This window comes from Neofelis nebulosa, chromosome 4 (assembly GCF_028018385.1).
Source record: "Neofelis nebulosa isolate mNeoNeb1 chromosome 4, mNeoNeb1.pri, whole genome shotgun sequence".
NCBI classification, from domain to species: domain Eukaryota; kingdom Metazoa; phylum Chordata; class Mammalia; order Carnivora; family Felidae; genus Neofelis; species Neofelis nebulosa.
The window spans coordinates 109,369,408-109,381,290 of record NC_080785.1 but is presented as its reverse complement, the minus strand read 5'-3'; the positions used below and the strand labels follow the sequence as shown (position 1 = coordinate 109,381,290).

Below are 11,883 nucleotides of genomic sequence, written 5' to 3'. Positions count from 1 at the left end.
GTGTGCGTATGCTGTGTGTGTGTGTGTGTGTGTGTGTGTGTGTGTGTGTTTGTGGTGTGTGTCTATGTTGCGTGTGTGTCTTGTGTGTGTGCTGTACGTGTGGTGCATGTGTATGTCTCTGTGGTGTGTGTTCCACATGTATATGCGCTCTATGGTGTATGTGTGTGGTACGTCATGTACGTGGTATGTGAGGTGTGTTGCGTGTGCACGTGTGTTCTGTGTGTGGTGTGTGAGTGTGAGCACGTGGATGGACGTGTCCGCACGGGTGTCTTGTGCATACACGGAGCCCACGTTAACTGTGCCGTCTGGTCTCGGCAGGAGTCAGAAGCCCGTTCGTTTGTTGGTAACTGTGTATTTGTCCTGGTGAGAACTGCTGGAATCTTCTGAGACTGAAAAACCGAACCAGAAGATCCAAGGGGGTGTTGGAGCCGAACACCTGCCCCACCAGGGGGTCCGGGGCGAGGCCCCTGCTACCACCTGCAGCTGTTCTCTCCAGACCCCCCGGCTCACCAGAGCCCACGTGACTATGGATCCTGTGGGGCCCGACTTTGGTGGTGCCCACCACAGCCACTCCTGGTGACTGGGTAAGTGTGCACCTCCCGCTGCGGCTGCTTGGGCCGTGTGCGTGGTTGTGACCTCACACTCATGGTGCTGTGGTCCTGCCCCAGGGACCAAGGCTGCGCTCACCCTCCGTAGAGTGTTGCTCTTGGTGCCACTTTGAGATTGGCTGCAGGGAAGCTTTCGGGGGGCCTCTGAGGAGTGCTACTGCGGTGCCCCCACACGTGCACTCTCGGTCCCATGTTTCCGTGACACTTTGGCTGTCTCTGTTCGGGTTCAAAGTACTTTCAGAACTTGAAAACTCGCTCTGTTTCAAGTTTTACCAAATCCAATGCCAGTTGCAACCTCAGTGTTTCCACATGTCAGTGATACCATTTCTGTCCTGGGAAGCCCCGTAGGATGTGGCCCACCCTTGCCTTCCTCGGGCTCCTGGGCTGACATGCGCCCTCCCGTGCCTTCCCTGTGCCCTCGTGTCCTCTCCGCACCCCCTCGTTCCTTCGACAAGATAAGTGCTGTCTCCACTGCCATCCTCCATGGCACTTCCAATTTCTCCCACGTCCCTGCTTCACCTCCTTGTGCCAAGGTCTGTGGTTACACCCTAGAATCCAGCTCCCCGTTTTCAACGTTTTTGTTTTTTTTTTTTTTTTTTTTTTTATTTATTTTTGGGACAGAGAGAGACAGAGCATGAACGGGGGAGGGGCACAGAGAGAGGGAGACACAGAATCAGAAACAGGCTCCAGGCTCCGAGCCATCAGCCCAGAGCCCGACGCGGGGCTCGAACTCACGGACCGCGAGATCGTGACCTGGCTGAAGTCGGACGCTTAACCGACTGCGCCACCCAGGCGCCCCACCAGCTCCCCGTTTTATGGGGTTTGGTTTTCAGAAGCATCCTTCCCATTGGCCGGTACTTCCATCCAAATGTTGTTTTCGTGCGGGAATTGTGTCGTTTGTAACACAGGGTGCCTTTCTGTGCTCCAACCCCCGGGGTGCTGGCCTCGCCGTCCATGTGGGATGGTCTCTGTGGTCCCCCAGGGGTCTCACTGATCAGGTAAGCCCGGCCTGGCCCCACACCCCGAGAAGAGTGGCAGAAATCCGCCCTAATGAGGCAAAGTCCGCAGGACCCTCGGCTCTGCCGGGGGCAGCTGTGATGTGGCTCACCTTCTCCAACGGACTGACACCTGGCCAGAAGTGGCCACAGCTCCCTCCCAGCCCCTCAGCTCGACCTGGGTGTCCCCAGAGTGCCCAGAGACCCCAGAAGCCCCTTGGTCAGCAGGCCTTTGTTCTGGAGCAGGATCGTCCTCAAGGGAAACTTGCAGAAGATTTCCTGAGGATTTCAGCACACAGAAGTGTCGCGTGGTCATAGGGTCTGCTTTTCCTGCAACCTTTTCCTCAGTGTCCCTGGGGGTGGGGGTGGCCCTCCACCTGTCTTGCAGATGGATCTGTGCAGCTGGTGCCAGAAAGGGGCCCTGCGGGAAGCCAGCAGGAAACCGGCCTCGCCCCGCCGCTGGTCCAGAGTGAATGGCTGGTCGTGGCCCCTGCACACCTTCCAGGTGGTGGCCTGGACCATACTGTTCATCTTGGCCTTCACCAACTTCTGTATCTTCGTCCCCTTGCTGCCACCTAACTGGAACTTGATCATGTATGGTGTATCCTTCACTGTGGGAGCAGTGCCTGCTGTCCCAGGGAGGCTCCCTGCGGGCCCTGCCCCAGATCTGGCTTGGGGCCCTGCCATGCCTACCAGCCCCCACACCTGAGTCACCCACGGGTCCGCACCCTGTTCTGCGACCCCACTCCCCCTCTTTACCCCAGACACCCGCCATGGCCACGCTGCCTGAAATCTTACGTTTGTTCTCTGTGTGGCTCACTGGCTTGGGGCTGGGGCTAAAAGCACAGGAGTGTCTGCTGCTTGCCTGCTGTCAGTGCAGGGAGAGCACGCCTGGGGTCCAGGGTCTTTGGGGTGAGGCAGGCAGCCTGGACGACAGGAAAGGGTCGCAGAGGGGTCACAGGGCTGGCTCAGAAACTGAAGGCTGAGTCCCAGGGATTCACATGGCGTTCGTTCTCAGGGTCTGGGGTGCCCCATGCGGGCCCCACTTGTCTGCAGGTCTGCAGTGGGGTGGGTCAGGCTGGCTGGTGGGGGAACCACGCCAGGGGTGCAAGGAAGACACCGATTATAACCGTGTCCCTTCTTGCAACAAGTGAGTCTGGTGGAGGGTGTTGGCCGGGCCTGGAGTGGCCGAGGCCAGAGAGAAAACCTGCCAGCTGCTAGGAGCCACACAGTGGGGACTGTGAACCCCGTGGTGGCCTTGAAAGGAGGTTCCAGACATGTCACCAGAGTAGGCTTCAGGCCAGGTAGGCAGGCATCAGGGACGCACTTGGGGCTGACGCGCAGGCCCCGTGGTGGAGCGTGGCAGGTGCAGCCGAGTGCTCCTCCCCTGGCCAGGCGGGCATCGCCAGCCTAGCCCCCTCCTCACACCTCACTCTGTGAGTGACGGACCTCAGTTCTGCCAGCGCATCCGTGCTCCGGGGGCCACCGCTGGCCAACCCCACCAGTGAGCCTGGGCGTCCCCCATGGCCTGATGTGCAAGCCTGCTGCCCCCTGCCCAGCGCCACGCAGCCCCTGATCTGGCCGGCCTCCCCCTGTGGGGCCCTCAGGGTGTCTGATCCAGCGGCACAGAGCCGGGAATGTGGGTCCTGTGTGTCTGAATGCAGCTGCCCCACTTCTAGGCCTGTGGCCCAGGGTTGGCGACGCTAGGTGGGGCCTCCAAAGCCAACATCCCACGCCCCACATCACCCCGTGTAACTTGTGTCTTTCACACACAAGAGGATGGGCAGAAGTCGGCCAGCCTTGTAGATTTCTCCACTGGTCCCCAAAACCTGCTTTGTCGGGTTTTTTAAATCCAGAATCCAGTCACAATTCACGCTTTGCATGTGGCAAGGGGTCTCCTCTCTGTCCCAGCACAAAGGCCTGCAGTGCCCGACCCACGACTTCCTGGTCAGAATGGCGCTCTCACTGGGACTCACACCACAGCGAAACATCTCCCAGTTCTGAGAGGGAGCCCTCTCTCGTTCTGGGACCAGAAGCCCTCAGTGTCGGCAGGGGCCAGCTCCGGGGAGGGCCAGTTCCTGGCCTCCTTGCAGCCTCCAGCTGCCCCTCTATCTGTATCCTAACCTCCGTCCCTGACCGTGGGTTTGTTTGCGTTCTGGGTTCTAATCCGTTGTCTCCCTTCTCCCTTCGCTGTGGCTCAGCCTGTTCTGGGGCCTTCTCGAGCTGCCTCGTGTCCTCTGTGCAGGGAGCACTCTGAGAACTCACCTGCTTTTGGGCCCAGAGGGCGCCCTAAGCTCACTTGCACACCCTTTCTCCCAGGAGCCCCTGGCTGGCCCCAAGTCTCAGGTTCTGGCTGGCTTCCTTTCCCCCAGGCTCCGAAGCGCTTGGCCACCGGGGGGGGGGGGGGGGGAGGGGGGCGCCAGCATCATTCGGCGCTGCAGGGGCTGCTGCCCCAGGAGGGAAGGCAAGGTCTCGGTTGCACCTCCAGAAGACAAAGCAGAGGAGGCGGACCCCTGGTTCCCTGCTGACCTCAGAGGCCAGCTTCCCCCACCGCCCTGCCCCTGTGAAGGGCCCAGAGGGTCCCTGTGCTGAGGGATTGGCCTCTGATGTGACCCGTCTTAGTCCCAGGGCCTGCGCCATGGCCAGGCAAAACCCCTGGTTAGGTTAGCCTCAGTGACTGCAGGGCTGGTGGCGGGTGGTGGGAGCTCTGGGGGGCGCCTCACCCCTTCCTGCCGCAGAACCTGAAGGACCCAAAAGGAAGGTCAGGAGGGCATGTGTCCTGGGCTGGCGGAGCTGTGTTTACCAAACACAGATTGTCTCTAAGGGATGAGGCCTCGAGGGCAGGGCCTGGCCTTCTGCATCTGGAGACCTCCTACCCTGTCCCTTTTACTTTTGTTATTATCTGCAACCTGAGAGACACCCATAACCAGGGCATCTGAATGTGGGGGCAGAACTTTGGTGTGGTGCCCACCTGCTGACACTTCTCAGCCAAGTGGCTGATGGTGTGAACGGCCAGGCAAAACGCGGTGGCCTTTTGCTCACCCGTGTCACTCCCACGGGTAACCTGTCATGAACCTGTGTTCGTGCTTAAGGGGGCTTGCCTACCACATGGCGGGGGGCTGCCCCTCTGTTCCTGGGGAACACGTCCTGGGAGTGGCCTGGCCACGGCCCCTGCAGGGTTGGGACATGTGGGGAAAATCAGGCTCAGGTCAGGGGCCTTGCTGCCTCCAGTTTGAGGCTATGGTGTAGACCACGCTGCCCCTACAATGTCTCCAAGGGCCCCAACGCCTCAGTCCCTCCCCCATACTTTGCCTGCCTATTTCTGATGTGACAGAGGAAGGGGCCTTCCTGTTGCACCTCTTGTCCTGGGCTGGACCCCTCTGCTCAGGACCTGCTCCCGCTGCCCCAGTAACCACACAAACAGTGTTTGCCTCCAGCCAGCGCCTCAGGCTTCAGGGAATAGGTGCAGGGAGATGGCATACCAGCACTGTGTTGGTGTCTCCAGCTGTGATGGCAAAGCCTGACCAGACCCCTGACCACCCGGCCACGGCCCCATACCCTGAATGGGACAGCAGAGCAGGGGAGGCTCAGGCCTTACCCAGCCCTGCAGGGTCCGGTGGCCACAGGAAGGGCCTTGGTGTCACCACAACCCTTATGTGGTACTGAGGGATCTGGTCAGTCTCGTGCCCCCGTGCAGGTCCCCCAGGGCCCGGCTGGTTCTCAGCCACCCTTCCACTCACCCCTGGCCTGGGCACCAGCTTCCTGGGCTGATCCTCGTGGCCCTCAGCTCATTCTCATCTGCCCTCCTCCTGCCCTCCTCCCCCAGCAGGGCTGGGTCCCCATCGCCTCCATGCCTTCATCTGGCAGCCTGAGCCCTGGGTCTGCACGTGGTGCCTAGAGGCTGGAGGGCGAGGGAGGAATGAGCGATTTGGGCCAGAAGCAGCCTCCCACTCAGGCTAGTGCATTGTGGAGGCAGGACCCCGCCTGTCAGCTCCAGGCTGTTCAGAGGCGGAAGCAGAGGCTGCTGGCAGGTCTGAGGAGGACCCCCCAAGGGGCTTCCCGCAGGACTGAGCAGTAGCCCCAACCCCCTGCTCCGAACCCCCACCCCTGTCAAATCCCGGCAGAACCCCGTGCACCCATGGCCTCGCCTCCCAGGCTGGGTCATTTCCCCCTACCACACCCGGGAACCCAACCGGTAAACCCTGAAGCCTCCCATTCAGCACTGGTCCTGGGAAGCAGGGCAGGGCTGACAGGGAGGCGGCTTCCACCTCTTCTGTTTGGTTTCCAAGGGGACAGACAGTGTGTTGGTCCCGAAGGGGAGGATGAGGGTGGGAGCCCGGGGACTGGTTTTACCCTGGGTGCCACGGCGGGAGTGGGTGCCAGAGAGCCTGAGGGGCCTAGGGGCGAGGAGAGACAACAAGATGGGACCCAGACAGACCGTGCAGACTGGCCGTGTGAGCCCTCCCTGCTCCCCTCCTTCATTTTTTGATGATACACCGTCTTGTTCCCCCGACGCACGTGCTCTGAGCATCTCTGCTGCCCAAAGAACCCTCACGACTTCGGCACCCAGCGTGGTGTCCACTGGCCCCTGAAGGCCTTCCCTTGCTGCCTTGGTGAAGCGCGGGGTCCACACCCTCAGGCCGTAAGTAGGCGCCTCCAGGGTCCTGCTTCTAGTTTGAGCGGGCACCTTCGCCGTGTTGACCAGGCCTGCCTGCACGTTCCTTGACACACTCACGCCCAGGTGACTGGTGGGCTTTTCTGTTTCCACTTCGTGGTCCACTTGCTTGGAATTTCCATCGATCCTGCTGAAACCAACGTACGGCTCAAGAAATACTTGGAGCCCATACCCACTTTTGACCCATCAAAACACACACGTGTCATCGAGAACCAATATTGCCACCTGTGTGAGGTCGCCGTGTAAGTGCCCAGGGTGTGGGAGCAGGCAGCCCCGAGGGCACGGCCCCTGCCGTGTGGACCCATCCCCTCTCCGTGCTGTGCACAGGCAGGTCCTGCCCCGGCCTTTCTGTTTTCACGCAGCTGACCGGTGCTGCTTTCCTTGAATGACCAGCAGTGGCCCTGAGACATGCAGGACCCCTCACCCATCTAAGGGCTCAGATGAGTCCCAGCCCCCCCACCGGAACCCCACCTGGGCTAGTCAGAGCCCTGAGGGCTCAGCAGGCAGCCTGGGAGGGAGGCCTGTGGCTCAGGATGGGAGCTGGTGGCACAGTGTGGCAGGCGTGGCTGAGGGAAGATAACCCGCCTGGGGCCTGGTCTTCCCTGCCACCTGTCTCTCCTTTCTGACCCTGTCTTCCTCCCGCACATGCTGCTAACGGGCTGCTCATGTGAATTCTTCCTGCTAGGAGCCAGAAGGCTAAACACTGTGGGGCCTGCAACAAGTGTGTCTCTGACTTTGACCACCATTGCAAATGGCTTAACAACTGTGTAGGGGGCAGGAATTACAGGTGAGGGGCTGGAGGGGGAGGTCCGGGAGGGAGGGGCAGAGTCCTGGGGGAGGGAGAGGGAGACCAAGCAGGGAAGAGGGAAAAGGGCATTGCAGGGGCCGGGGGTGGGGAAGGGAGGAGGGACCTCGAAGTGGGGAGGGGTGAGGTCCTGGTGGAGAGAGAGGAGGTCCTTGGCAGGGGGGAGGGGTGGGGTGCTAGGGAAGGAGAAGGTGAAAGGACTGGGGGAGGGAGGGGGATTGGTCAGGGGGAAGGGTGAGGGGGCCTGGAGAGAGGGGTCCTGCAGGCTGGGGGCCTCATGGGTAAGAGGGTGGGGGCCACAGGCAGTGGGGGGAGTCACGTGCTGTCCCCAGCACAGCGGTCCTTAACGTCTTTCTGTTCTCCTTGTCTGGCTCTGAAATGTGTTGGCCTGGAGCCCCTTCCGAATGTGGAGGCCCAGCCCCATCCAGAGGGGCTCAGGCTGAGCTGACTTGTCCTTGACCCGCTCGCTGGCCTGGACCCGGGTGCTTTCTCCTGGGAGGCCATCAGAGCACAGAGGATGTGGGTCGAGGCTGCACTGGGAGCAGGTGTTCAGTCCTGCACGGGCTTTGCCAGGACCCCATGTGCTAGGGCCCAGGCTGTGAGTGGCCAAGAAAGTCGCAGGGGCTCCCCCAGCTAGTTCAGAGTGGCCTTCGCCGGCTCATGGCGCTGCAAGGGGTTCCACTGCTCACCCACCACTCATAGCAGGTGTGCTCCGTGCAGCCTGGTCATGGAGCGTCATGGTCTGTGCTCTGTGCAGCCCAGTCCAGGAGCGTTGTGGTCTGTGCTACGGGCAGCCTGGTTTAGGAGGGTTGTGCTCCATGCAGCCCGGTCCAGGAGGGTTGTGCTCCATGCAGCCCGGTCCAGGAGGGTTGTGCTCCATGCAGCCTGGTCCAGGAGGGTTATGCTCCGGGCAGCCCGGTCCAGGAGGGTTGTGGTCTGTGCTCTGGGAAGCCTGGTCCAGGAGCGTCGTGGTCTGTGCTCCGGGCAGCCCGGTCCAGGAGCGTTGTGGTCTGTGCTCCGGGCAGCCTGGTTCAGGAGGGCCATGCTCCGTGCAGCCCAGTCAAGAAATGCTCCACTTGTTCAGGCTTCAAAAGCGTTGCTGCTTTGAGCAGAAGGAAATGCAAAGCCGTCATCATTAGAAAAGTCAAATGAGAATTGGGGGCCTGGGAGCCCCCATGTCGCCCTCTCCACTACAGAGGAGGAGCCCCAGGCCAGCTGGAGTCGGGGTGGGGGGGCTGCCTCCTCACGGTAGCAGGGCTCTCTTCTCTCCCCCAGATGCTCCTCTTAAGGTCTTGGTGCCACAGGCTGGTCGCCTTGAGGTCTGGTCGGCTGTCTGGGATGGGCGAGGGTGTGTGGCCCTGCCACTGAGGAGGACCAAGCTGACCGGGCCCCACAGGGCACACAGGGTGGAGTTCCGAGGTCCTGACAGTGGCCTCCGGGCACAAAAGGCTGCAGAAGTTCCTGGTGGGGACGGCTGGGCCCCAGGAGCCCTCCTATCCACTGGGCAGTGGCAGCAGCAAGGAGTGTGTGCAGAAGTGAGGGAGGGCACCATGTGCGCGGGGGTCTTGGTGAGGGCATGGCCACCCCTGTCCACGTGGAGTCCCAGACTCCCTCCTGTCCCTTCCACCGTCAGGCAGAGAAAGCAAGAGGAAATGCCTACATTTACAAGACGAGTTGGCCAAAACAGTTGGCAAAGTGTGATAAGCTCCTGAGAGGACGTGCCTTCACAGGGGAAGTGCCCGGACTGGGCGCTGAGGCACCACAGACGCAGGAGTCAGAGACGACAGCGACGTTTCTGGCCCCGAACATGCAGTTGGACAGGCTTTGGCCCTCACCCTGCCGGGAGGGCCGCCTCTGGCCTGGTGCCAGCAGCACCGGATGGCCGAGGGCCTTCTGCTGCGGGGTGGGCCCATCGGCTGGAACAGCTACACCGCACACCACAGGCTCCCTGGGAACCAGAGCCAGGTGTGGGGCCAGGTTTGTGCCCCCTGCACCTCGGGGACACACAGGACACGTGCCCTCCAGGGCCTTTGACAAGGGGCCACAATGCAGGCTGCCCTCCACATCCACATGACCCTTTGAGGACATTCTCGTTTTAGCTCTCTGCCTAAAGATGTGTTAAAAAAACAAAAACAAACCTCAAGATGTTCTGGAAAAGAATAATGGAGTCAGATAAATTTCAGCTGGATAAAAGACACTGCTGAAGATTGAAAATGCTAAAGAAACAGTTTCCTTAAATATCACCACGGTAGAAAGCCCAAAGGAAGACCTTGCTGCAGAAGATTATTCCAAGAATTGCTGACCAGAATTTAATTTTTTGATGGTTAGATTGTTCTCTGTGTCCTGAGCACAGGCAAGAGGACAGGAGTGATTCTGGTCTAATGCCAAAGCACAAGATGTCACTTGTGCACAGAAGTGTGCACAGGCCCCGGGAGGGTGTGTGGAGATGATGCACTGTGGGCCGCTGGCCGGCCAGGCTCCTGTCCCAGCACCCCTGCTTCCCCGACCTGCTGGGCTTCCATGCTTATGGATGAAGCACAGCACCCAGGATCCCGTGCAACATGGGGGGCAGGGGTGGTGGTCCTGATCCCGACCCGGCAGAGCCCTGGTGAGCAGTGGCGGCGTGTGGAGGAAGCTGCGGGCAGCCCGACCCGCCTGGAGCCTCCGTGTACCCACCTGGGAGCCAGGCCAGGCCCTTCTCACTGCCGCGTGGGGGTGGGAGGGGGGCACAGAAACTGGAGGTGCCCTCAGGGCATCCCTTGGGGAGCTCGGGTGCCAGGAGACAGGAAGAAGCCTGGGCCTTGGGTTCGGGGTCAGGGGCACCTTGCCCAGCCCTGAGTCTGGCTCTGCCCCCCGCAGGTATTTCTTTTGCTCTTTGGTCTCCGCCTCGGCCAGCCTGCTCTGCCTGATCAGCATCCTGCTGTACATCTTCATCCAGTACTCAGTCAACCCGGAGGTGCTGCGCACTCATCCGCTCTATGAAGGTACGGGGCGGGGGGCCCTCTCTGGCGTTGCTTTCTCTCGGGTCACTCGTGGTGGTAGCCTCTCCCTCCAGCTGTCTTTCAGGGAAAGCTCTCCTTCTGGGGGACGTCAGTCTGGCCCGCCCCTAGCTGGGTGAGCTGTGGGGCCGGGCAGGAGGGCAGCAGTCCCCCAGGGACCAGAAGGCAGGTTTGGGGCCCCGTGCCCATCACCCAGTAGTTGGTCTTGGCAGGGAGCAGGGTGGGGCGGGAGGGCAGGGCTGCCTGGGGAAGGTGCTGGGTGGTGTGTGGCTGTAGGTGTCTGCTGAGCGGCTCCAGGAACCTGGCCTTGGGAACACATGTGCCTCAAAGGTCTGTCCATCACTGCGCAACCCCGGGCCTGTGACCGTGACCTTATTTGGAGAGAGGGTCCTCCCAGATGTGATTAAGGATCCTGAGATGATCATGGGTTACCTGGCAATGTGTGGGATCCTGGATCCAGTGAAAACATCCTTATAAGAGACTGGAGGGACATGGCCACAAGCCAAGGGGTGCCTGGAGCCCCGGAAGCTGGAAGATCCAAGGACAGATCCTCCCCCATGGCCTCGGAGGGAGACGGGCCCTGCAACACCCTGACTTCGGGGCTTCATCTCTGCTGTTGAAACTGCCTGGTCTATGGCCATCAGTCACAGCAGCCCTGGACACTGACACAGGGAGAACCCCAAGCGGAGCACCTCATGTGTCTGTCCTGAGTGTTTGGGGACCTCAGCCCTCAGGGTTCAGAGCAAAGCTTCCTTTCCCGGTCCAGGCCTCTCTCCAGAGCACGTCACGGCCATGCCCTCTTCCTGGAAGGGCACCATGCCCTGTGCACCTTCATCCCAAGGCCTTCAGTGCACCTGGGCTGGATGAGCCCTGGTGGGATGGGCTATCTGACCTGCACCTGCTCCGGAGTGCATCCTGGATATTTCCATGGTAAAAGGGAACAGTGGGAGTCTCAGCGAGACCCGGCCCTGCTCAGCAGAAGAGCCGCCTGCGCTCTGCACACAGCCAGCTGGAGGCCTCCACCTGCCATCCTTCCTGACATTCCCCACACATGGCCTGAACAGAGGGGCTGGCCGGTGACTGCCGCCTCAGAACAGTCACCGGTGGGCACTGGGGATTCCCTGCGAAGGTCCTCCCGGCCACGGGGCCTCTCATTGCCCCAACACACTCTGAAATGCGGCTCGCACATGGTAAGCAGCAGCCTCAGCGCACCCGAGTTCCATAGCACGTGTCCTTACTTCCTTCCAATGTGGGCGTCGGCTGGGCCCTCGCTGCCACGCGCTGGCAGAACAGAGGGCAGCCTGGTCTCCGAAGGTGCTTCTCTCTGGGAACTTGCTCGCTCCAGAACCATCGTGGATGTGCTGCACATGAATGCCTGATGACTGAGGCAATCTCCTGGGTTTGCTGTTCCAGAAGATTCCATGGGGCTGCTTACCCGCCAGTTCCCTGGGGCACTTTGGTCTCATTGGTGGGAATTCATCAAGACATCACCGGCTAAGGGGACAAGCATGTGGCCAGCCACCCCATGGTACATCCAGCCTCATGCACACTGTGCTGCAGCCCCCAAGGCACACAGCAGGCCTGGCAGCCACTTTCCATGCCACGTAAAGGACTGGAATCAGTACCTCCCAGACTCTGTGGTGGGATGAGAGCATTTCAGCTGGATTCCATTTCCATGGGCCTGCCTGCAGATTCCTCAGTGCTTTCCTCACACCGAAGTTTGGAAGTGTCAACAGCCCTTGGGGCCCAGATGACCAAGTCCTGGAAATGTCCCAAGGCGCTGGCTGCTGCCTTGCAGTTC

The 11,883-nt window shown here is 60.8% G+C and overlaps 1 protein-coding gene across 1 annotated transcript in view; it reads left to right on the top strand.

Annotated features, from left to right (window-relative positions):
• The first annotated feature begins 61 nt into the window (after positions 1-61).
• LOC131508577 (palmitoyltransferase ZDHHC11-like) overlaps positions 62-11,883 on the top strand; it is a 39,135-nt gene continuing 27,313 nt past the window's right edge. Inside the window, exons 1-5 of the mRNA XM_058723563.1 lie at positions 62-584; positions 1,992-2,204; positions 6,345-6,520; positions 6,964-7,065; positions 9,943-10,067. Of these exons, the coding sequence (XP_058579546.1) occupies positions 1,992-2,204; positions 6,345-6,520; positions 6,964-7,065; positions 9,943-10,067 (616 nt within the window). The 5' untranslated portion in view covers positions 62-584. The remainder of the gene's footprint in view (positions 585-1,991; positions 2,205-6,344; positions 6,521-6,963; positions 7,066-9,942; positions 10,068-11,883) is intronic.